Source organism: Cannabis sativa, chromosome 4 (genome assembly GCF_029168945.1).
Source record: "Cannabis sativa cultivar Pink pepper isolate KNU-18-1 chromosome 4, ASM2916894v1, whole genome shotgun sequence".
Lineage (NCBI taxonomy): Eukaryota > Viridiplantae > Streptophyta > Magnoliopsida > Rosales > Cannabaceae > Cannabis > Cannabis sativa.
The window spans coordinates 329,293-354,643 of record NC_083604.1 but is presented as its reverse complement, the minus strand read 5'-3'; the positions used below and the strand labels follow the sequence as shown (position 1 = coordinate 354,643).

Genomic DNA, 25,351 nt, shown 5'->3' with positions numbered 1-25,351 from the left:
ACAAACAAACCAACTTCCCATTCTTCCCCAATTTTCATTCAAACCAATTTATTATTTTCTTTAATTAAAAATTTAAATAAATTAATAAAAATAAATAATTAATTTTCAATTAAACTAAATGAAAATATTATTTTCAACTTTGTTGTTAATGAGGAGGATTGGTGATAAGTAGTGCTTAACAACATATGCAAATTATGTAAATGTATTTTCTTAATATATTAGATAACAAATAATAATAATAAAAATTATATTAATAATGTAAGATGAAGGAGATTGTAATTAATTCTACCAACCAAAATGAATATATATATATATATATTAATTTTAAATATATAAAAGCATGTAGATATGTCCATTTATTGATAAAAAAACATATTATTACTATTTTCAAGGAAAAACTCACATGGTCTATTGATATATTTCTAAAATGATGTTAGGATTTAAGGATTTTAATTAATTCCTTTTCTTTCTCTCTAATCTTATTAGTAATAAATATGATAAATTTGTTAAAAAATAAATAAATAAATAAATATGATAAATCATTTGATAGTTATGTTAATTTTTTCAACAAATAATTATGTTGATTTTGATTACACAACACATAATAAAAAATGTAGTTCTAATTATTTACATCCTTGATATCATTAGGCTATATTTTCTCTATGTTTTTTTTAATAAAAAATAATTATAAGATAATCTATATATATATATAATATAATGATTTCTTTTATTGAAAAAAAAAAATTATGAGTAGCATCTCAATAATAAGAATTTTTACTGATGCCATTTATCAATAATATCTTCTAATTTTTGGCCCCATTAATTTTTTTTGTTTCTGTTTGATGTTGTTTTTCGAAGCTATTTTCTCGAAATAATAATAATAATAAAAAGAATTGTGTGAGTATAAATTTAATTTTAGTCTAAGCTTTTTTAACTATTATTTTTTATTTATATAATAATAAAAGCTTTAAAAATGAAACATGGTACATATTTCTTCTTGGCCATAAATTAAGGATAATTTATTATTATTATTATATCCATAAATAAATGAATACTTACCAATCCAACAATTAAATCCTTTCATAATGGAAAAGGGAAAATAAAGAATTTGATAAAACCATCCACCTATTCTTTTAACATAATTAATTATATCTTTATTGCAATTAAACTTAGAACTCTAATTATCATACTCTTTTTCTTTCTTGAAATTAACTTTATTAAATATTACTATTTATATTTTCTCTAACTTTTCCAAACTATTATTGTGTTTAGTGTGCTATATTACATATAATAATAATATTTTTCAAAATGGTACATAAAATATAATCAACCTATTAATATTTATAGCACAAAAAAAGTACAAAATATATAACTAATCAATTCATAATACCTTCAGCTCAAAATATTATTGTGTTCAATTTTGAGTTTAGTATATTATTATGTTCTATTTTAAAAAATAAAATGTCTAAATTTTTATTTAACGATTCAGAAATTCTAACGTTAATTTTTACTAAATACAAGATCTAAAATATCATTTAGTCAAGATATTTCCAAAATATCTAATTGCAATTTAAATTTACTTTTAGGGCATGCATATCATTTTAAAACATAATTATAATTTAGAAGAAAATATTAAAATACCTCATATTTAGAAATCAAATTGTCTAATTATTTTAATTTATAAATAATTTAAGATGACACGAGTCAATTAATTTATTATTACTTATTTATTTTTTTTATAAAAATATGGCGAGCAAACAATTTTATGACTTTGTTTATTATGACTCAAGGTCGATTTTGGGTATAGGTGGGTTAGCCCTGTACTTATGGTTTAAAAAATTATTTCTTTTTAAAAGTACACATTTTTTATTAGTTTTGAAAAATACCATATTTTTCAAATAAGGACTTAAAAATATATTTTTTCCTTTGATCTACTAAATTTCAAGGCCAAACTAAAAATCTTTTGAGCATATTTAATATTATTTTTTAAAAAATTATACTCATTAATTTTGCTCTACAATATCAACATTGAATATTATTTTTTCATAAACAAAAAACTATTGAAAAAAAATTACAACTTCTAAAAATTAAGAAATTAAAAAGGAAATGAGATTATTGCTGGCTCTTTAAGGAATTGTTACAGTGGGTCCCACATATTTGTAATATTCTTTTCCCTCAAGAAAAGACAATGTTAATTTGTTATTAAAACATAACTAACTTAAATTAATTTTTTACATAGGGGTGTATAATTTAAATTTTTAAATTAAATTATAAAATAAAAGTGTAAGATACTAAAAAAATGAAATAAAATATCTAATGTTGAGGTGTTAATTTCAAATTCCTCACACAATTTTAAAATCATACCATAAAGTATTTTCACAGTGTTTTGTTCTTTCTGATTAAAAGAAAAAAAGCAACTGCAAATTTATTTATATAAATATTTTTTTAACACTAAAAAACAAAATCAATAAATTTATATTATATATATTATAATAAAATTCAAAGTACTCTTTAAAAAGAATTTACTAATACACTTTTATTTATTTCGGCATGTAAAAGAAAGTTTAGTCAATTTTTTTTATGATCGTCTATATTATAGTTATTTAAGATATTTTACGAAATTTTTAAAATTTTTAAAAAAATTTAACACACTAAAAATAAAATTTAAACCATCTATTTTACGGGCATATAAAATAAAAAAAATTACGTATACCTAACTGTTTTAATCTTATTTTTTAGTCTGTTAAATTTTTTCGAATATTTCAAAATTTTATAAAATAACTTAAATTACTAGAAGATATACAATAATACAATCATACAAACAAAATTAAACTAACAAAATTTGCTTTTTATTTAATCTTATGAAGTAAATATTATGTTTTTTGTTTGAAAGTAAACGAAAGTAATGGACCAAACGTCTTACAATTTTTCTTTCTATATATATTTCAAGTCAATTTGATGTTAAAATAATACCATTTTATTTTTTGTAAAAAAAAATAACAATAAAAACATTTACAATAATTCCCTTAAATAAAATTTTTACAAAAATAGTATTTACTTTAACTCCCAACAAAATCTATTTTATTTTCCACAAATAAAACCCAACAAAACTAAGATTTCTTTCTAATTTTTGGCCAAAAAATTATTAATTATTCAAAATTTCAACATAAATGTATAAAGAAAAAAATAAATAATTATTTACTGAATCTTCAAGCTTAATCTTAATCATTGTTCCAATTTTTTTTTCTTTTTTTTTTTTTTGTAAAAATGTAACCAAATTTTGTCTCTTTTTATTTTTAATAATTGTTAAATTTCATCAAATAATTAAAATAAAAAAATAAATTAATTTTGGAAAAATTAAATTAAATTAAATTTATTTTGTTTTGTTTTCTTTTTCAGTTTGGTGGATTTTGAAGGATCAGACAACCCACCAGTTGTTGCGGCTATTTGGAGAGAGAGAGAGAGAGAGAGAGAGAGAGAGAGAGAGAGAGAGAGAAAGAGATGGTGACTGCTATGGAGATGGGATCTCAGTCTCTCACCAGCTCAATCACTGCTGTTATCACTTCCAACCACTGTGTTTTGATCCATTGAAACAAACTTTGCTTCTTCTTCTTCATCTTCATCTTCTTCTTCTTCTTCATTGTTCATTTTCTTCTGGTTCAGGTATATATATTTCATATTTTTCCAGTTATGCCCTTTTTATGGTTTGTTGAACTCTTTAGATTAGACCCTTTTGAAATCTCTGCCTACATTTGCTTAGATCTTACTCCATTGTGATTTTTTTGACAAATGATTATCTGGGTTTGTATTTTTTTTTTTATTTAGGGGAAAAAATTTGATCTTTATGGTTTTTTTTTATTGTTTTTAGTTTAAAGTTTGAAGCTTTATTGGGTTTCAGAAGAAATTAGTTGGGGCTTTTTCTAGCTGAGAAATTTTGACTCTAACTCTGTTGCTTAACTCTATTTTGGATCTTGGGAATCTTCCTAAGACTCTTTGAAAGTTGAAACCATTTTTTCTCCATTTTTTGCTCATTTTTTTTTAAGATCCAAAAATGATTTCAGATCTCTTATTGTGCTCTCTAAATGTTTGGTTGTCTGAATTGGAAGCTTACTAAAAGTAGAATAAGAAACTATGTAATAGGTTTTTGTGGCTTATGTTATGTTAAAGGTTGAATCTTTATGCTTTCATGTTTAGGAATTATGGTAGTTTCTCATAACATTTTGGAAGTTAAGTAACTCTTGATTTTGAAACTAAAGTTGTTTTAAATTTGTGTAATGAAGTATGGTATCTTAGTGAGGCATGTGGATTGTGTTCACACAAGGTCTGAGGAGGTTCTATTCTATGTGGGTATCTTCATTGCAATTTCTGTAGTTCCTAGTTCCCCAAATATGGTGGGGAGCCTAGTTTTTCTTTAAAATAAGTCATTTTTGATCAAATAATTTTAATGGGTGTTCTTATATATTTGTCTTTTTTTTGTTTAGTTAGTTCATGTAATAGCTCAATTTTCATGAATCTTTGTTTCTTCAAGTGGGGACTGTGTAAATTCTACTAGCAATAGATATTTCCTTTGTTTATGAAGGTGGGGAGAGTTTAATAGTCCAAAATCTTGATTCAAAGCTTGAAACTTTATGATTTTTATAAGTATTTTATAGATTCTTGTTAATTTTATTTGGAAAGTGGAAACCTTTTCTAATATTTGTAAGAAGAGGAAAATAACTTAGTTGATATTGTTTCATAGATCTTTTACTACCTTGAACTAAAGTAGTTGTAGAATCTACAACAAACCACTGAATCTTAGTTTTTTTGCTCCTTTTGGTTTTTTGTTTTCGGGTTGAAAGTTCTAACAATGATCGATGTTTTATGTTTTGTTGTAGGAGTTTGAGGATCGTTGCAGCATAGTTATCTTGTAGTTTTGTGTTCCTTAAAGAACCACGATGGCTTCCAGATTCCCATCTCATCAGCTCAGCAATGGGCTGTATGTATCAGGTCGGCCCGAGCAGCCAAAAGAGAGGACTCCCACAATGAGCTCAACAGCAATGCCATATACTGGTGGCGATATTAAGAAGTCAGGAGAGTTGGGAAAAATGTTAAATGTCCCCGATGGTTCGAAATCTAGGAAATCTGGACAAATGAACAATCCTCCTTTGAGGACTGGATCGTTTGGAGGTGCTGTGTCACATTCGGGACCTATTACATCTAATGCACCGGGGCGTAGTGTTTATACTTCAGGTCCTGTTTCTTCGGGTTCTGGTTCAGCTGCAATGAAAAAGACTAATTCGGGACCATTGAACAAACATGGGGAACCTATGAAGAAAGTATCTGGCCCTCAATCGGGAGGAGCTACTCGCCAAAACTCTGGCCCTGTTCCTAATCTTCCCACTACAGGACTTTTAACATCTGGACCGATTCATTCTGGTCCTCAAAATTTATCTGGCGCCCCTAAGAGAGTATCTGGTAATTTAGAATCTATGGGATCGATGAAAGTACCTGGTTCAGCTGTCGTTCACAATCAGGCTGTCACTACATTGAGTCAAGATGATGACTTTTCCTTTAGGAGGAACTTTCCAAAGCCGGTACTTTGGTCTGTGATACTGTTGTTCGTGATGGGTTTCATTGCTGGTGGTTTTATCCTTGGAGCGGTTCATAATGCTGTTCTTCTCATTGTTGTTGTGATTCTTTTCGCCTTTGTTGTTGCGTTGTTCACTTGGAATACGTGTTGGGGAAGAACATCTGTTGTTAATTTCATTTCTAGTTATCCCGATGCTGAGCTTAGAAGTGCGAAAAATGGTCAGCTCGTGAAAGTTTCTGGGGTACGTTCTTTCATCCTATCTTTTAAGCACTTTAGTTATATGTATGTATGTGCATGGTGCCTTAAACTTTGTTGTGAGGACTAAATCGAATTTTTTTTAGTCTAGGGGACCGATAGAGCTAATACGATAGTAGAATCCTCTGCTGTTTAAAGTAAGCAATTCCTTGTCTTTATTTTGTTAGTTGGGTAGGATCAGGATGGAACAATGACAGTTTAATTCAAGCTTTCGGGGAAACTCGTAAAGTTTGAATTTTGAAGTGAAATTCTTTTGGAACTTGGGAAATTTTTAGTGTTAGAGACATAAACTTTTGAACTGAAATTGGTTTCTTTAGTTAAAAACCTTAATGAATCTTATGAAGTAAAGTAGTGTAAGATTCTCTCTATATGGGAGAATTGTAATTACTTTTGCTTAATTTTGAGGTAAAGACTTGATTTTTCTCTGTGTATTTCTTAAGACTTTATGCATTTGGAAATTGGCAATTATATCATAGCAATTTCTACTCTCAAAACAATGGTTAGTAATGTTCTTCTAGCCAACATTTGAGTAGTCAGAAAATCTCTCATGGTGGAGAGAATCTAGTTGGGGGTATTCGAGAGAAACTCGAAGTTGGATTTTACTGGAAAAAATGGAACTTTAATGTGGCAGTTACTACCAGCTGTGAACTCATAGCGGTTTATGTAGTTAAATCCTATTCCATTCTGTAAATGGGAGGAATCTTTTGTAATTATTTTGCTTATTGTTGGGGTAATATGTCTTAACTCTTTCAGTTAGGATTTCTATAAGAGGCTTTTAGCATGTGGAAATTGGTAAATACATCAGAATAAGTTCCACTCTGAGGAAATGATAGTAATAGTCAAAAAATCTCTCGAGTATATGGTGGAGAGCGATCATATGGAGAAGTATGTTTCGAATTTATGACATTGTGATTTTGTAACACTTGCAGGTGGTTACTTGTGGTAATGTTCCTCTTGAATCATCCTTCCGAAAAATTCCTAGGTGTGTCTACACATCAACGAGTTTGTATGAGTATCGAGGATGGGGTTCGAAACCAGCAAACTCAACACATCGTCGTTTTACTTGGGGAGTTAGATCCTCAGAGGTGAGTATATGAGATATTAATTTTGCAATTACTTAACCGATCGAAATACCATAAAACAAAAGACTTCTTTTATAGTTGATACAGGTGTTAAATTGTAGAGTTCACCCGAAATTTAGGAAATGTTAAAAATAAAATGTTTGATCTTGATGATACTTTGAGACATTTATGTTTGGTTTCCTTGATTCTTGACAAATATCAAGCCTTAGCCTATCAAAATCTTTCCTATGTTGGTTGTCAGAGGCATGTGGTAGACTTCTACATCTCAGACTTTCAGTCTGGCTTGAGAGCTTTGGTTAAGACTGGTTATGGAGCGAGAGTGACTCCCTACGTCGATGACTCCTTCGTTGTTGATGTGAACCCAACAAATGAACACTTGTCTCCCGAGTTTGCCAAGTGGTTGAGGGAGAAAAATCTTTCGAGTGATGATCGCACAATGCGATTGAAAGAAGGGTAAAAATATCTATGTCCTTAAATGGCCCGAGTTGGGTTGCTTTCTGATGCTTATTTATGGGGAAAGTTTTAATCTTTTTGTAGGTACATCAAAGAAGGTAGCACGGTTAGCGTGATGGGAGTTGTACAAAGGAACGATAATGTACTTATGATTGTCCCTCCACCCGAGCCGTTGACAACAGGATGCCAATATATGCAATGTATCTTTCCTTCTAATCTCGAGGGAATCGTCTTGAGATGTGAAGACTCGTCCAAGAATGATGTTATACCTGTTTAGTTCGATCGAATGAACGTGTTTTTCAGTAGATTTTCCCGGTGAGCTTGATCTATCGAGCAATTTTTTTGGGTCGCTGGTAAAAAAAAAAATTAACTGTGTTAATGGCGACGGTGGTGGTAGTAGTGGTGGCTGCTTTTGGTAGTTGTAAACGAAAAAGGAGTGTGGTAAATTCGTTTACGGTGATGTTCTTATTCACTTTTCATTTTTTTTTTAGTTGGTGTATAGTTTCTTCTAGCAATTCATTTCTATTATCTTCTTCTTCTTTTCTAGGTTTGAAAGCTTTTGCAATGGGGTGTGAATTTGATGTAGTGGGGAAATTTTTATGTGTTTTGAGATATTGAGCAATACATTATAAAAGAAGGGAAAAAAAATATGAAAAGTGTTATATAATTTCATTACCTTAAATAACATGGTTTTACATCTTTTCCTTTGAAACAAACAATTCATGTCTGAATTGTGGCCACTTGTCTAAAATTTGAGTTTGGTTAAACAAGTTTTCTAGTCATCTTTTTATTAGTTTGACTATAAAAGTTCAAATTAGAATCTTGAATTCAAATGCCCAAAATTTTCAATGAGTTGGATTCACTTTATTCCCAATTAAACATTACTACAAACTAGAAACTAACACTTCAACTAAGTTGAGTTCAAGTTTCAAACTAGTAAACTAGTTTTACTTGTTAGGTGTCTTGATGTAACCCACATGGGTGGAGTTTTCAACTTTGGTTAAAGTCATCAAATCATAAGCAATCCAACACCTTGAAGCTTGTTGGTGATAAAAGTAACCCAAACACTTGCAATCTGAAGTGCATTTTTTGCCACAATCACTTTCTTTAACAGCACTACCCTTGGTGTACTTGCTTGAGAAATGATCAACACCCTCAATTTTGTAGTAGTGAAAATCACTTGGTTTGCAAGACTTCACTTTTTCGGGTGCACAATTCTTGGTCCAACCCAAAAGTCCTTTCTCCGATGGACAAGCTACACACTGATCATCTTCGCAAACTCCAAAAGTCCCACATCGCTCAGGCAAGTTGCACTCGCTCTTCTCATACCAACGAAGATTTTTATTAAAAAGAATGAAAGTCGCTCCCCATGCTCCCCAATCTACTTTGTCATAGAAAGTGTGGAGTCTGACATTTCCATCTATTCCAAGTCTTAAATATGATAATGTACTGTTGTAGTTAGGTCTTCCAATTTGATAACCTCCATTTATGGAAGAAAACGTCATATCATAAGCAGAATTATCATACTCTGGCTCAGCTTGCAACGTCAAATTCATTGGAGGGTCTTGAAAAGACCCTCCATGAAATGATGAGAAGTCATAATAAAGCAAAGGCTTTAGTGAGTTCTTGCTAGTGTAATAGAGTTTAAGTGATTTGGGCTCCAATACCATGCTATAAGGCCCATTTTTGTTCTCCGCCGCTGAAAAGCGACTTACAAGCTTGTATTGAGACCCGGCCCGTAAAGCTTGGCCCACTAAAATAGTATCAGTTGGGTAATCAAAACTTTGCCACACGAAATGACCATTTGAGTCATACAAAACCATGTTACCATTAGGAAGCAATTCAAGGCCAACAACACCTTTATTGGCCGTGTTGGTTTGCCAAGCCACTCTACCATCAACATTGGCTAGGACAAGGTTTCCATCGACTCCAAATGTTAGTGTAGCATTTTCGCCAACAGGATTGTCTCGATTGGCCTCCCAAACAAATCGACGACCAGATGTAGATCGACGAGTGCCCATCCGCATTGCAAGAGTGTAGGCACTTGGAGTTGTGTTGTAGAAAAAAAGTTGAAATGGTGAGCTTGAGATGCTCAAGGGACGATAGTTTCCATCATATTCGACGATGTATGGACCGAATTCTCCTTCATTAACTAGTTGAAAAGTTGCATTTTTGGGAACTTGACCATGCACAATGGGAATGGCAATTAGGGAGAGAAGTAATAAAAATGAGAGAAATATATTGGGTGAAGAAGGCATTGTTGATATTTTGTGTGTTATTAGAGCTTAGGCAATGCTTCTTATATATACACAAAGAAAAATATCTTTGGTTATTGATATTTATAGTACCATAATCACCTCTTCAAATGGGTAGTTGCCAATTCTACTTTTTGTGGATAGGATTGGATAGCATTTATTCACACCAAGTTGTGTAATCTTAGTCAATTCAAGCCTCCTTGACCTTCTTTTGATCAACACAAAGTTATGACATCACATCTCGTTAATAATTATTTAGGGTAATAATAATATAACATGTGTATCTAAACATTAATCATATTTATGTTTTATTTAAAAAAATTAGAAGTAGATCTCAACTGTAAATAAGCATTATCAATATACATTCAAATTTTATTAGGAGATACACATTTTATCTCTAAATCCTTCACTTTTTAGCAATTCTAAAGACTACTGAGGAGTAAGTTGAGGCTTATATATATATACAGTCCCTAAGATGGTTATCAAAAAAATCATGACTTACCCAAAATATCGTACCACCATCTAAAGGAGGAGGGTTATCCGGAGGATGAGAAGAGAAGGGGCTAGGCAAAGAGAAAGAAAAAAAGAGAGAAAAAAAAATATTTTTTAAATTACTTTTAAAATATTTAATTAGTTTTGAGTAGTTTATTTTATTTCGTGGAATCGCAATATTTATATTTTAGAACAAAATATTTTTATGATTTTTTATGTGGATAATTTGATTAGAGTAGCGCTTAAAGTGAGATTATTACTTGTTGATAGGAAAAAAATCTTTAAGAGGGACCAACAAATTTTTTATTTTGTTTGTAACATGTAAGTAAGTCTGTCTTTTGTTGTTTTGTGGATGTTGGTCTGTGTAACATTTATTCTGTTTTGATTAATAAAACTTCCTCTTTTAATAAAAATATAATTAAAATTTTGTGGATAAATAAACATAACAGGTGTATAATTGTATACACATAGACTTATTATCTTAGCACTTAACTTTAGAAATTTAACACAATGGTAAAAACCACAACAAAATGTAAGTTTGAAAGATTTTTTCACAAAAAAAAAAATTAGTTTGTGAGATTAAATGTTACAAATTGTATAATTCAAATAATTTTACTGTTAATATATTTTTTATATATATATATAAAATGTTGATATTAAATAGGCTACAAATCCCCATTTTAAAAAAACTAAATAAATAAATAATAATAATAATAGGACCACAAATCAGTGGTCTAAACAATTCATTATCAGTGGTCTAAACAATTCATTAAAAAGAAAACCAATGAATTGTTGCTAGTTGGTTGAATTTATTTATTTATTGATAAAACAGTTGTTTGAAATTTGAAGTTAGCTAACCAATGTTCTAGTCATTTTTTTGTTTTGTTTTTATTATGTTATATTTGTTTAATTATTAGTTTGACTGAAAAAAAAATCAAACATTCAAAAGACTCAAATTATATATTCAATCAAACTATTCAACATGTGTTGGATACACTTTATTCCCAAATAAGCATTACTACAAACAAACTACACACACTTAAATTTAATAATCATAATAATAATAGTAATTAATTAATTAGGTGTTTTGATGTAACCCACATGGGTGGAGTTGTCAACTTTGGTTAAAGTCATCAAATCATATGCAATCCAACATCTTGAGGCTTGTTTGTGATAAAAGTAACCCAAACACTTGCAATCCATAGTGCACTTATTGCCACAATCACTTTCCTTGATTGCACTACCTTTAGTGTACTTACTCATAAAATGATCAACTCCCTCAATTTTGTAGTAGTGAAACTCACTTGATTTACAAGACTTTACTTTTTTAGGCTCACAATTCTTGCTCCAACCCAAAAGTCCATTCTCCGAAGGGCAGGCAACACATTGATCATCTTCGCAAACTCCAAAAGTCCCACATCGTCCAGGCAATTGACACTCAGTCTCCCAACCCCGACTTTGTTGTCTATCGAAAAGAGTGAAAGTTTCTTCCCATGCTCTCCAATCCACTTTGTCATAGTACGTATAGAGTCTAACATTTCCATCTATTCCAAGCCTTAAGAATGACAATGTACTGTTGTAGTTGGGTCTTGTAAATAAGTAACCCCCACCATTTAAGGGTGAAAACAACATGTCGTAAGCAAAACCATCATAAGGGTCAGAATCAGCTTGTAACGTCAAGTTCATTGGAGGGTTTTGAAATGTGCTGCCAGCAAATGATGAGAAGTCATAGTAAAGCAAAGGCCTTTGAGAGTTCTTACTTGTGTAATAGAGAGCAAGTGTTTTGGGCTCCAATACCATGCTATAAGGCCCATTTTTGTTCTCCTTTTCAGAGAGACGACTTACAAGCTTGTATTTAGCTCCAGCTCGTAAAGCTTGGCCCACTAAAATAGTATCAGTTGGGTAATCAAAACTTTGCCAAACAAAATGACCTTTTGAGTCATACAAAACCATGTTACCATTTGGAAGTAGTTCAAGGCCAACAACACCTTTATTGGTTGTGTTGGTTTGCCAAGCCACTCTACCATCACCATCAGCTAGAACAAGGTTTCCATCAACTCCAAGAGTGAGTGTAGCGTTTTCGCCAACGGGATTGTCTCGGTTGGCCTCCCAAACAAATCGACGAAGCGCTTCAGCTCGTTGAGTGCCCATCCGAATGGCAAGGGTAAAGGCATTAGGAGTAGTGTTATAGAAAAATACTTGAAATGGTGAGTTGTTAATGCCTATAGGACGATAATCTGCACCATATTCAACAATGTATGGACCAAATTCGCCTTCATTAACAAATTGAAAAGTAGCATTTTGAGGAACTTGAGCTTGTGTAATGGAAAGACTAATTAGGAAAAGATGTAAGAATAATGAGAGAGCCATTAAGGCTCTATTGTTGTTGGGTGAGGAAGACATGAATGAATGATAATTTGTGTGTTGTTTGAGCTTTTGGTAATGGTTCTTATATATATAACAACAAAAGTACTATTTAATTAGGCAAAGTTGCCAACTTTGACAAATGAAAGTTGGATATGTATTGGATAGCATTTATTCATATCCAAGTTGTCTATTGTACTCAAAACTTTAGTTAATGATAATAATAATAATATAACTAAATGTCATAATCTTCTTTGGCGGCTTCTTTTAACAGATAGATAGTAGATGTACTCATCATCTCTTATTTCACTTCATTTATTAAGTCCAAACCATTTTTTATTGTTATATTTTTTTTATTTTGTAAAAGTTATTAGTTGAACTTTGTCTTTTGTTAAATGATAAAATTGACTTTACATTTTCTAAATAGTACAAATAAGACATTGAACTCATTTTTCGACAATTTTTTTTTTGAATATAACTAATTTGAAGACAATTTTAACAAGAACAGATGTAAAAAATGTAACTAGATTTGTCATAACACTTTTATATTAGGTTATTATTAAATAATATTTAAAAAAATTAATTTAGGGGTCCTATTTAGTACCATTTTAGAAAATACATGGTGTATTTTTTTATTTAACAAAATAGAAGATCCAATTAATAACTTTTGCAAAATACAAGATCCAAAATGGTATTAACTAATTTTTTATTTAATTTGATTTTAATAATTGTTTTAAAATAAAATAATTTAATTATTGTTTTGAAAGGTTCATCTCTTTTGATTTGAGGTTATTGTGTGTTTTTTCTTTGGTTTTGCAAAGTTAATTATCTCAATTTAATAATATATTTCTCATAAATAACCTAATAAGGGTTAATATTATTTTAAATTTTGTGTTTTGTAAAAGTTACTGATTAGACTATCTCTTTTGTAAAATAACAAATTAAATTTTATATTTTTCAAAATAGTACAAAATAGTACCCTAAATTCAATTTTTGATAATTTTCTTAGGGAAATTTGATTTTTTATGCTTACATATTCTTGAAATTTTTCCCTTAAACTCATAATATTTGATATTTGTGGGATATGACACATTTTATAATATTCCTAAAATACCCCCATTTACATTACCCCCTCTCTTTTCTTCTCTCTTTCACTACACTGTAGACCATCGGGCCCCATCGGGCCCACTATCGGGCCAACCATCGGGCCCACTATCGGGCCCACCATCGGGCCCATCGTGCCCATCGGACCCATCGGGCCATATTAAATTCTATTTTTTTACACATGCAATCGGGCTCCATCGGGCCAACCATCGGGCCCATCGGACCCATCGAGCCATATCAAATTCTATTTTTTTTTACACATGCATCGGGCCCACCATCGGGCCCACTATCAGGCCTTTGTCTTTCTCAATTTTTTGTGTTACGATCGGACCGGCATCGGGCCTGCATCGGGCCTGACGAAATCAAACCCCAAATCCAGATTTTGCCGAAATCACATCCGACGAAAAAAAAAAAAGAGGGTTGGTGAGGGTGAGATGGTGAGAGAACAACCGAGAGAGATAGAGGAAGAGAGAGAGTTGAGGTTTGAAAATGAGAGGGGTATTTTTGGGTTTATTGTAAAGTGGTCATATTTTTTAAATTTTAAAATGTATTAGATTAGGGAAAAAAATTTTAAGGTATTTTATGCATATTTTTTCAAATTTCCCTTTTCTTAATAGAACTAACTTAAAGATAATTTCTAACATGAATATATGTAAAAATATACTCAAATTTGTCGTAACAACTCTACATCGAGTTATTATTAATTTTTATTTTAATAAATTCAGAGTATTATTTTGTACCTTTTTAGAAAATAAATAGTTCAATTTATTATTAAGCAAAATAAAAAATCTAATCCATAGCTTTTGTAAAATTATTTTGAATTTTTTAATACTTCATAAAATAAATATTTAAATTAAAAAATGTAGTCTTTCTAAAGTGAAAGTAGTCACTAAATGAGATTAAACCAAATAAAATAGTATAATAAAAGTTTATTTATATTGATAAATGATGACAATATATTACTTTATTTTTTATTTTTTTGAAATGGAATATTACTTTATTTAACTTTAGACTTTTCTCTCAAATTTATTTTTTATAAATATTCCATTAAAAAATGTCTTATAAATATAAATCGTGTCGGCATCTTCTACATATCATATCCATTCGAGTTATTATTATTATTATTATTATTATTATTATTATTATTATAATAATTATTATTATTTCATTTTGTATGAGATTAACAATGTAAAATCTCTTATCTTTATAATTTGTTAAATTTATTAATTTTTGAATAATTTGTGGCATAAATACTTAAATTATCTGCAAGTTGTAGATAAATACTTAAATTTAATTTTTAACGGTAATAATACACAGACCTGTTTCAAGCCAATTAGGGGCTTTGGGCCAAAAAATCTAATTAAGCTTTTTTTTATATATTGTAGTAAAAATCTATAATGTAGTATTTTGAAAACATAATTAGGTATTTTATTTAAATAAAATATTAAATGTAATATCTTAAAAAATAAATTAAGTATTTTTTCAAAAATAGCTATATATTTTTTTTAATAAATAGTAGTTAAAATACAAAACATGGTATTTGTAAAAAATAAATTTAAGACTTTTTTATTAAAGAATTTTTCGGGCTTGGTGGGGGCCTTAAGCGTAGGTCCCTACTGTCCTACCCTTGAGTTGGCTATGATAATATTAAGTTATATTTCTGAAACTTACGTAAGTATTTGGTCATTAAGTGTCAACTGTCAAGTCAATAGTCACGTGACAGTCCTTAATTGGTCCAGATTATTAAATTTTTATTCTTTATTTAGAAAATAATTTAAATTTACTAATAAAAAAATACGTAGATAATAATTTGATACTTAACTATATCCATTCCTCATTGTAATTTAGTGGCTTATTTTTTTCCTTTTCTTATAGTTAGAGCTATTTTTAAAGACAAATTCCCTATTTTAAGTTAAAAGTATTTAGAGAGAATAATTAGAGATACTCTAATAAAAAAACTTTCTATTAGAAAAAGGAGAGAAATATTAAGGAAGGGACATCTTAAGTTACCAAGCACTACAAGCATCTTAGATTTTATATTAAGTCTCACATATTTTAATTTAATAATTAATATAAGATATCGTTAACTACTCATAATATATCACATCGATATGATGTTGGACACTTAAGGTGCCTAATAACAATGCTCAATAAAATATAACTAATTATAATGTGTTTGTTTATTGTGGGGGTTTAATTTCTTGGAAATGATAATGTAAAACCAAACACATGTTTGGTGTCATTTTTACGGGTGTGTGGAGTTTGTTTATTGTGGGAGTTTAGTTTCTTGAGAATAGATAATAAAGAAATTAAATGCTTGATACTTAATTACTCTTTTTTTATATTGGGAAGATATAATCTGTGAACAAGATCTTGAAAGTTAAGTTCTAATATATACGATCTGGTAATTAATAAGTATGATACAGAGTTGGATGTTCGGATGTTATTTGACTACTTCTTCAAACACTTTGGCTAAAGTCTTCTAGATACGAGCTATGCTAGAGGAGTACTTCACTTGGACGAGTCATGTGTCCGTCATATGGAAGACTTGATTTCGATAATGGACCAAGTCTATTATTCTATTTGGGTCTACTATTGGGCTCGAAGTATTTAAGTTGTAATCGCTTTTAGAATTACACGGGTCACCATATGAAAATATGGATAATAAATGTCATTTAATCTTTTAATCTACTAATAAGTTATTTAAGGACAATTCTATCTATCACTTTGCCAAAGAGAAACAAAAAATAATAGGGGTGTAAATGTAAAAATAGAACAAAACCATGGGTGTAAATGTAATATTAGAAAAATAACAAAAACAAAAAGAAAATAGTTTCAACGGTCCAAACTGCAAAACAATAAATTGTTCCTTAAACCCTAAATAAACCCCTTTCATCCCTTACCTCTCTACTCTCTCTCTCGCCGGAAACCGCCGCTCCTCAATTTCCCTTCCTCGCCGGCTGTTGCCCTCATTCTTCGTCCACAAGTAACTAACTGATAATAAAGGTTTATACTTTACAATCCATTCCTTGTATTATTCATGGTGTTTTTATATATATATTTTTATTTTTGGATAAATTGAAGACTTTCGTTTTCCTTAGGTAGTTCATTCGTCAATTTTTGTGGGATTCAAGTAATTTTGGGTTTGAATTAGTTTTAGAGTTGAATTAGATAGGCTTTTGCTGAAACCGATAATAAAGGTTTCTACTTTACTATCCGTTCCTTGTATTCTTCATGGTGTTATTATATATTTATATTTTTATGGATTAATTGGAGACTCTCGTTTTTCATAGGTAGTTCATTAGTCAATTTTTGTGGGATTCAAGTCATTTTGAGTTTGAATTAGTTTTAGAGTTGAATGTAAGGTAAGACAATTTGCACAAATGCCTTGAATTACAGTAGAGCTAAGCTTGTTTATATAAGTTTTGCTTTTATTTTCGGGATGGATGGAATTGCCCATCTTTTTCTGTATCGGAATCTTTTTACTTTGTAGTTTGAAAGATTGAATTTTTGTGTTGAAAAATTGGGATTTGTTAAAGATTTTTAGCTGACTGTTTTTTTCTTTCTTTACTGAAAAAGGAGTTAGTGTGGATATGGGCACACCGGGCAATTTCGACGAGCTACAGGAACTGTTTAGACACCACATACAGTCCTTTGATCATTTTGTTGAAGCAGGATTGGATACATTACTACTTTGCATTAAGCCTATCACAGTCTATGATCCTTCCACTAAGACCAGCCTCAGGAATATCCTTTTGATCACTCTCATTCTCTATATTTTTATTTCTTATTTTATGTTTAATCTATCTGACAATGCTACACTCCAGTATAGTATAAAATATAGTTTCCATTTTTTTCACTATATCTTGGTTTCCGGGGGAAACAAAAAAGAAAAGGACTTTCTTGTTAATTCTTTTGTTTTGTTATGCGATTATGCGATTATTGTTTATTCTTGACTTCTCACTTACTATGGCTGGGGAAATCTCATTTATTTGCACCGGTAAAGGAACAAATGTTGAAAACGATGAAGGAGCCTCTTCTCCCTTTTGAAGTAAGATTTTTTCTGCCATTGTGTGTAGAGTATATAAATGTGCATATGTTATCATCTTGGACTTATCAAAAGTGTCAAATGGATTTAATGACTTTTCTTTAAACAGTGTCGGCAGGCTAAAATCTCTTATACAGGAAAGTTCATGGCTGAAGTTTGCTTTGAGTATAATAATAAAGGAGTTGCTATAAGAGACAATTTCAATTTCGGGCAGATGCCTATAATGCTAAAGGTTTGTGTTATTTAGTATTAGCTTTTTAGTCTTTACATGATAATTGGGCTAAGTGTTTTATTAGTTATATATGTTTTTAGGAACACTCTGTAATTTGAGAAGTAAGCAACTAAAATAGGATCCGAAAAACTTTCTGTCTTAATCCATAGTTGCCTATTACACAATTATTTCAGTCATATTTGAAGTGCATTGTGTTTTTCATTTTATTGTTCTTATCATGCTTTTGATAAGATGTTTTTGTTTAATGCAGTCAAAGCTTTGCCACTTGAGACATGCTGATCCTCAGAAGTTAGTTTCTTACAAAGAAGAGTCATCGGAGATGGGTGGGTGAGTATTTTAAGCTTATATGTACTTTAAAATGAACTTGGGGTATGGTACAAAGATTTTTTTTTTCTAGTCTTCTTGGAATTATTGGCATGTCTTATGTCTGCTGTTAGATTTTATTTCATTAAAAAAGAAACTAGTTCAGCGCTCTAATTTCACGTTCATTATTATTATATATTTCAGCAATTATGTAGTCTTCTCGTGCCTTTTCTTTCTTACCTTTTTTTCTTTTATTATATTTCTTGCTTTACCTGTCTAATCGTTAATCTTTTCTTTCAATTTCTTAGTTACTTCATCATGAATGGGCTTGAAAGAGTCGTTCGACTCATAATAATGCCAAAAAGGAACTATGTAAGTAATCTGTTTCATCATGCATTTAGCCTCTTTTTGTGATTGGATTGGTGCCATATTTATAATATAACCACTGAGCCTTTTGATGAGAATTGTTGATTTCTTGTAATGATTATTATTAGTATTGTTTTTTCTTTAATTTAGTAATAAAATTTGAGTTAGTATGAAGAAATTTTTGGTTTTAACATTATATTGGTATTTAATTTCTCCAGCCAATGAGTACTGTTCGTAGTTCATTTCGTGATCGGCGAGAAGGATATACTGATAAAGCAGTTATTATAAGGTTTTCCTTTCATGATAATGCCCCCATCTTTTAATTTTCTGATGTTTTAAAAGTAGATCTTTTGGTTTGTTGTAACTAAAATTTGGTTCAAACATCTATAAAGGATATTCGATTTTTGTTCACCCGCTTGATTTTTTGATTTTGACCCTTAGATGTGTAAGGGAAGATGAATCTTCAGTGACAATCAAATTGTACTACCTTCGAAATGGAAGTGCAAGACTTGGATTCTGGTGAGCAGTTTTAGGTTTGACTCAAGTAAAGAATTCAAGCTTTTTGTCTTTCCAATACAACTACAATGTATGTACAAATGCACTTACTTATTTTTCGTTTTTACAGGGTACAGGGAAGAGAGTACTTGCTTCCCGTTGGCATTGTTTTAAAGGTTAGAATCTTTTTCCTGTTTATGCTTCTACTATTTTTATGTCATGTTTTTGCTTTACTTCTAATGTTATAAAAATTTTCGATTTTCTAATAATGCATTGTGCAGGCCCTTATTGACACAACTGATCACGAAATTTATGCGAGCTTAACCTGCTGCTATAATGAGAAGTATGATAAGGGAAAAGGTGTTGTTGGGACTCAGCTATTGGGGGAAAGAGCACAAATTATTCTAGATGAAGTTCGAGATTTGGACCTTTTTAATCGTATTCAATGTCTAGAGCACATTGGTACTTTCTACATTCTTTTGTGTCTTTCTAATCTTTTATCTTTTCAAAGTGTTTTCCTTGTTATAACTTATAGTGTTAACTCTGTGAATTCTCACTTTCTCTCAATTAGGAGAGCATTTCAAACCTATTATGCATGGACTTGAAAACGCAAGCTATTCTGATGTAAGTATCTGTAGCCTTATATTGTTTTTTCGGAACAAACAATACTATTAGCTTTGGTTTCCAGTTTTATTCGGTTCATGTTTGTAATCTTGTTTTTGGCCTGTGCAGATTGCAAATGCTGTTCTGAAGGACTACATATTTGTTCACCTTGATAATAATCACGACAAGTTCAATTTGTTGATGTGAGCTACAATTCGTCATTGTCTTTTTAAAGTTTGCATCTTGTTCATAATTTATTAAATTCTTGCCCGTTTCTAGTTTTATGGCGCAGAAGCTTTTTTCATTCATCGATCAGACTTCAGTAACAGACAACCCCGATTCCCTGCAAAATCACGAAGTCTTACTCCCTGGTCACTTGATTACCCTTTATTTGAAGGTAAGTAAGAACTTAATGCCTCTTTATTTGGAAAGAAATGTCAAATGAAAATATGAAAGGAATAATGAATTTTCATTCTTACATCTTACATTTCGAATTATATTCACCATCGGTGCATTAAATTGGCCCGGCAGCTTGTTTTCCGAAACATTAGTTTGAAACTCTAGCATACTCATTCATTGCTTATTGTGGTTTGTAGGAAAAATTAGAAGATTGGTTGTCCAAGGTAAAGAAGCTTCTTCAAGATGAGATCGACAAAAAGGGCAAACCTTTTGATTTGGGCGACTGTATGTGCTTTCGCCTTACCTATCTCTCTTCTAGTATAATGTCCCACGAGTGCATATACGTATATAAATGGTTGTTCTTACAAAGCAGAAAAATTGTGTTGTTTCATTGTGTTTAACTTCAAATGGCACTTTTGGAATTGCAGTGGCTCAAGTAAAGAAGGTTATGGATAAAGCTCCGGCAAAACAAGTCAGTTTAGCTATTGAAAACCTTTTAAAAACCGGAAGAATTATGACTCAGACTGGTTTAGATTTGCAGCAGGTATGGCTTCTTGGTGATGCTTCTACAGTTCAATGATTTGCATTACTTATAAAAACTATAATATGAATTGCTATTAAGGGATTCTACTTTTTGTTTAGAGGGCAGGCTATACAGTTCAGGCAGAGAGGCTTAATTATCTACGTTTCGTTTCTCATTTTCGTGCGGTTCATCGAGGGGCTTCTTTTGCGGGACTTCGTACAACCAGCGTGCGGAAGCTGTTACCTGAGTAAGCATATATGCTTTTGTTTTGATATGTTAACATGTGTGTGGTTTTTATTTAATAAGAACAATAATTCAAGTTGGATTTTCTTTAATTGTTTTACGTTGAATTTACAGATCTTGGGGTTTCCTGTGCCCTGTTCATACACCTGATGGCGAACCTTGTGGCTTGCTAAATCATTTGACTTGCAATTGCCGTAAGTTTATTTAAACTATCTTCTAAACTAATATTCACATGATTTTTAACGGGGAAGCAGCTACCCGGTTACCATACAATTGAGTTCTTGGGTTTCCGTAATAGTGTAAAAAAGAAATGCTTCGAATCATATTGCTATTTGACTCGGATCTGTTCTAAAAAAGTCTAGGCATTTCGAATTGTTTGTCGACACGGACAATGTCAAGGAAAATCTCTGAAATTATTTCAGTTTGTGTTGCATCATGCTCGTTGTAATTTTATGTGTGCTTTAATTTGTTTTTTCTGAGTAGGTTGTGATTTTTTCTGTTTAGTTTTGATTTGGTGATCTTAATCATTTGAAATTTGACTCATCTATGAAAAAATTATGAAAACAGTGATAAGCAATGGCTCTGTTTGACAAATTAAAAATTTCAATTCCCCGATGCTCGATACTATGGTTGGCAATGTTATTGTGTTGCTAATAATGAAGTAAAATATGTTATTTTTCCAGGAATCACATCTTTCTACGATTCACATGGAGAACTTAGAGACTTTTACAAGATTAGAATGTCTATCCTCAATGTTTTGGTTCAGGTTGGAATGTTACCTGCATTGCCGAAGTTGGTTCAAGCTGGTCCTCCCGAAGTTCTTTCTGTTCTATTGGACGGTCGAATAGTTGGTTCTATATCTTCTAGTGTAATTGAGAAAGTAGTGGCTCATTTACGGAAACTGAAAGTCTCACCTGTTTCCGGGGTTTGTTCTTATTCTTTTCTGTCCTTGTTTTTCTTTAATACATGTTCCATGATGCTGATATGATGATTGATACGTTTCAGATTCCCGATGATCTCGAAGTGGGATATGTACCTTTAAGCATCGACGGTACTTATCCTGGTTTATATCTGTCTACATGTCCGTCAAGATTTGTTCGGCCAGTCAAAAATATTTCAATCCCTTCTACCGAAGACCAAAATATTGAGCTTGTCGGTCCATTTGAGCAGGTTAATATTGCACTATAGTGTGTGTATTAAACTCTAAAATACTAACACACGCTAACAAATTACGCGTCGTGTCAGGTTTTCATGGAAATAAAATGCCCTGATGGCGGGGATGGTGGAAGAAAAGAAGCGTTTCCTGCCACTCACGAAGAAATACATCCAACCGGGATGTTAAGTATGGTAGCTAATCTTACACCTTGGTCAGATCATAATCAGAGTCCACGTAACATGTACCAGTGTCAGGTTCTTATTCTTTTCCGAAAGTCAAGATGAAGTTGTTTCCTGTTCTTGTTTAGAAATTTTCGGTATCTGCTTGTTTTTCCATTCTTATTTTCCTTTTATGAAAAATTGTAGATGGGAAAGCAAACAATGGGTTTCGCTATACAAGCGCTTCACTGTCGTGCTGATCAAAAACTATATCATCTTCAGGTTTGTTCTTCTCTCTCTCTCTCTGTCTAACAATGATAACTTTATCTTATGAACCTTCTTTTGTTGTTGTTGTTGTATTCATAGACGCCGCAATCTCCCATTGTTCGGACGAGTACATATACGAAGTACAACTTGGATGAGTATCCAATAGGCACAAATGCAATAGTTGCTGTACTTGCATATACCGGGTGAGGATGTATATATACGTATTTTTCCAATGAAGGATGAATATTTATACGTATTTTTCAAAGTTGTAGATTGTTATCATTTATTTCTTATGAAATTCAGATACGATATGGAAGATGCTATGATTCTTAATAAGTCATCTGTCGATCGTGGAATGTTTCGTGGACAAATATATCAGGTTTGTTTCTTTTTATTTCAGAAAATCTAATTGGATTATGATAGTTTTATCGTTACGATTCGTATGAGACATAGTTCTAGTCAAACTGTTCTAGATTATTGTTGAATGTGAAGCATGTTTCCTAGACAGTATTAAATTGTTCTTCAATTACAGTTGATTGTTTATGAATACTAATTTACGCTTATATATGGCAGACAGAGACAATTGATTTATCTGATCAAGGAAGCAGGTCTGAAAGGAATCAAACAATGTTTAGAAGAAGTAATGTTGATAAATCAATGCATTCTTTGATTGATTCAGATGGCCTCCCTTATGTTGGTCAGGTTAGTTTTATCTCTTGACATAGAAAGAAGGTGACTTTATATCCTTACTTATACATAGTATAATCTGTTCTTGTGCAATTTTAATTCAAAGAAAGTATCTTTGGCTAGACGATGAGCCTTTCTGGTTGGAAGAAACTCCTCCTCCCATATGTAATTCTGTTCCAGTATAAATAAAGAGTGTATTTCTCCTTTAGAACAGATAATTGAGACTTAGTAACTTGCAAGCAATTAGCTTAAGCACCAGATTTAATAGTAATGTGAAATCATATTAGTAATGCCTTTGGATCTTATCAGAGTCCCGTAGTTAAGCGTGTTTAGGCAAGAGTAGAATATGAGTGTAGTAAAGTATTCATTCATACACATTAGATATCGGATATAATGTTTATGCGAAAATTGTTGTTAGGCTGACCTCTTTCTTTTTCTCTCCCTCTTTCGTTTCGTGTTCAGATGATAAATCCGAACGAACCCTTTTGTTCCATTTACAATGAGGTGACAGGTCATACAAGAACCAGCAAGCGAAAAGGTGCAGAACCTGCGTTTGTTGACTATGTTTCTGTTGATATGAAGACCAAGAAAAATGTTCATAAGGTATGTAGTAATCTTGACTATTGTATATTACCAAATTAAGTTATAAATCATGATATTAAGTTGTTTAATTCAAACAGGCCAGTATACGTTTTCGACAACCAAGGAATCCCATTATCGGTGATAAATTTAGCAGCCGACATGGGCAGAAAGGTGTCTGCTCGCAGTTGTGGCCTGATATCGATATGCCATTTTCTGAAATTACAGGAATGCGTCCGGATCTTATTATAAATCCTCATGCATTTCCTTCTCGAATGACAATAGGCATGCTTATGGAATCAATCGCTGCGAAGGTTTGTTTTGCATTTCCTTCTGTCATTATTTTTGTTTTTGAATAATCTAAAGAATAGATTATTCTTGTCATAGGGAGGTAGCTTGGAAGGGAAATTTGTCAACGCGACTCCATTTTCGAGTTCAGTTAAAAAGGCTGATGATGGAACTGAATCGAAATCTGTCAAGACACTTGTTGATGAACTTGGTGAAAAGTTAAAAGAGAAGGGATTCAATTTCCATGGTACTGAGGTATTATACAGTGGGGTTTATGGTGAAGAACTCGAATGTAACATCTTTATCGGTCCTGTCTATTATCAACGATTACGACACATGGTCTCCGATAAATTTCAGGTGTGCAACACTACAAACTCTACCTATAAGAACTATATACATATTTATATCAGCTGAAATTTTATACAATTTTATCATTGATGGTAATATTTGTTATGTTATGAAACATTGGGGAGTAATTGAAAATCTTGTTTTGTTTGTTCTCCTTTTCAATATTTGCATTTGAATAAAATGAACTAATTGTTTTCATCTCCAAGTGAATGTTTGGTAAGAAGGAAAGAAATTTGAAGGGATGGAAAACTTTTTACCTTCTCTTCTAACTTTTCTTTCCTTTTATTTTTCCACCATACCAAACATAGGATAAGTTGGGTGTATCTTTTCGAGATTTCTATTTAAGAATTGAGAATTGTAATGCAGGTTCGATCCACGGGAACTATAGACCAAGTGACCCGACAACCCATCAAAGGTCGAAAACGTGGAGGTGGTATTCGTTTCGGGGAGATGGAAAGAGACTCCATGCTCGCCCACGGAGCTTCATATTTATTACACGATAGGCTTCATACATGTTCCGATCATCATATTGCTAACGTGTGTTCTCTATGCGGAAGTCTCCTCACAACATCCTTTATTCAGAACCAAAAGCGAGTTGTTCCTCAGGTGGGCGGGTTACCTCCTAGACAATCGTCGAGAAAGATCATATGCCATTCGTGTCAATCGAGTAAAGGGATGGAGACAGTCGCAATGCCCTTTGTTTTTCGGTATTTGGCTGCAGAGTTAGCCGCTATGAACATAAAAATGAGCCTCCAGCTAAGTAATAGCGCCACAGCCTGATTTTCGAGCAACTAATTCGGAAAGAATGAGTAAGAAATATTCTCAATTTTGTTGTACATATCTTTTTATTGGTTCCTTCAAATGTCTTATATAGCCAAATTTTACTCTAGATGATGATGATCCTTAATTTTGAATTGAAATATGGAATGAACCCTATTTGATTTATTAGAGATTGGAGAGATTAGGATTCTTCCTTTAGTCTTAAATTTTCAATTTGATCTTTGAGTTTTTGAAGTTGTATCTCATTTTTATGGATGTTATGGAAATTAAATATCCTAATATATAGATTCATATTATATTCT

The 25,351-nt window shown here is 31.4% G+C and overlaps 4 protein-coding genes across 4 annotated transcripts; 2 read left to right on the top strand and 2 right to left on the bottom strand.

Annotated features, from left to right (window-relative positions):
- The first annotated feature begins 3,370 nt into the window (after window positions 1-3,370).
- LOC115715276 (uncharacterized membrane protein At1g16860) lies at window positions 3,371-8,075 on the top strand. Its single transcript, XM_030644122.2, has 5 exons — window positions 3,371-3,663; window positions 4,875-5,810; window positions 6,754-6,909; window positions 7,148-7,359; window positions 7,444-8,075. Exons 2-5 carry the CDS (start codon window positions 4,935-4,937, stop codon window positions 7,634-7,636), a joined length of 1,437 nt encoding a protein of 478 aa, XP_030499982.1. The 5' UTR covers window positions 3,371-3,663; window positions 4,875-4,934; the 3' UTR covers window positions 7,637-8,075.
- Window positions 8,076-8,201: 126 nt separating this feature from the next.
- LOC115715277 (epidermis-specific secreted glycoprotein EP1) lies at window positions 8,202-9,666 on the bottom strand. The gene has a single exon (XM_030644125.2). The coding sequence runs from the start codon at window positions 9,615-9,617 to the stop codon at window positions 8,307-8,309; it is 1,311 nt and encodes a 436-aa protein (XP_030499985.2). The 5' UTR covers window positions 9,618-9,666; the 3' UTR covers window positions 8,202-8,306.
- A 1,379-nt stretch (window positions 9,667-11,045) lies between these two features.
- Window positions 11,046-12,546, bottom strand: LOC115715005 (epidermis-specific secreted glycoprotein EP1-like). The gene has a single exon (XM_030643785.2). The coding sequence runs from the start codon at window positions 12,507-12,509 to the stop codon at window positions 11,181-11,183; it is 1,329 nt and encodes a 442-aa protein (XP_030499645.2). The 5' UTR covers window positions 12,510-12,546; the 3' UTR covers window positions 11,046-11,180.
- Window positions 12,547-16,420: 3,874 nt separating this feature from the next.
- Window positions 16,421-25,351, top strand: LOC115712983 (DNA-directed RNA polymerase I subunit 2). Its single transcript, XM_030641438.2, has 28 exons — window positions 16,421-16,580; window positions 17,154-17,321; window positions 17,543-17,625; window positions 17,732-17,854; window positions 18,105-18,181; window positions 18,466-18,529; window positions 18,742-18,812; window positions 18,965-19,042; window positions 19,149-19,194; window positions 19,300-19,480; window positions 19,590-19,642; window positions 19,751-19,824; window positions 19,901-20,018; window positions 20,218-20,305; window positions 20,449-20,564; window positions 20,663-20,790; window positions 20,901-20,980; window positions 21,470-21,711; window positions 21,792-21,956; window positions 22,032-22,196; window positions 22,308-22,382; window positions 22,467-22,570; window positions 22,671-22,746; window positions 22,941-23,069; window positions 23,517-23,657; window positions 23,735-23,947; window positions 24,021-24,278; window positions 24,636-25,351. Exons 2-28 carry the CDS (start codon window positions 17,168-17,170, stop codon window positions 25,047-25,049), a joined length of 3,516 nt encoding a protein of 1,171 aa, XP_030497298.2. The 5' UTR covers window positions 16,421-16,580; window positions 17,154-17,167; the 3' UTR covers window positions 25,050-25,351.

Excerpts from the sequence above, each read along its gene's own strand:
- LOC115715005 (XM_030643785.2), bottom strand. The coding sequence starts at position 12,509 with ATGTCTTCCTCACCCAACAACAATAGAGCCTTAATGGCTCTCTCATTA.
- LOC115715276 (XM_030644122.2), top strand. The coding sequence starts at position 4,935 with ATGGCTTCCAGATTCCCATCTCATCAGCTCAGCAATGGGCTGTATGTA. Across the intron at positions 5,811-6,753 it reads AGCTCGTGAAAGTTTCTGGG|GTGGTTACTTGTGGTAATGT; the intron begins GTACGTTCTTTC and ends TAACACTTGCAG. Across the intron at positions 7,360-7,443 it reads ACAATGCGATTGAAAGAAGG|GTACATCAAAGAAGGTAGCA; the intron begins GTAAAAATATCT and ends ATCTTTTTGTAG.
- LOC115715277 (XM_030644125.2), bottom strand. The coding sequence starts at position 9,617 with ATGCCTTCTTCACCCAATATATTTCTCTCATTTTTATTACTTCTCTCC.
- LOC115712983 (XM_030641438.2), top strand. The coding sequence starts at position 17,168 with ATGGGCACACCGGGCAATTTCGACGAGCTACAGGAACTGTTTAGACAC. Across the intron at positions 20,981-21,469 it reads TCATTTGACTTGCAATTGCC|GAATCACATCTTTCTACGAT; the intron begins GTAAGTTTATTT and ends TTATTTTTCCAG. Across the intron at positions 22,197-22,307 it reads GTAACATGTACCAGTGTCAG|ATGGGAAAGCAAACAATGGG; the intron begins GTTCTTATTCTT and ends GAAAAATTGTAG.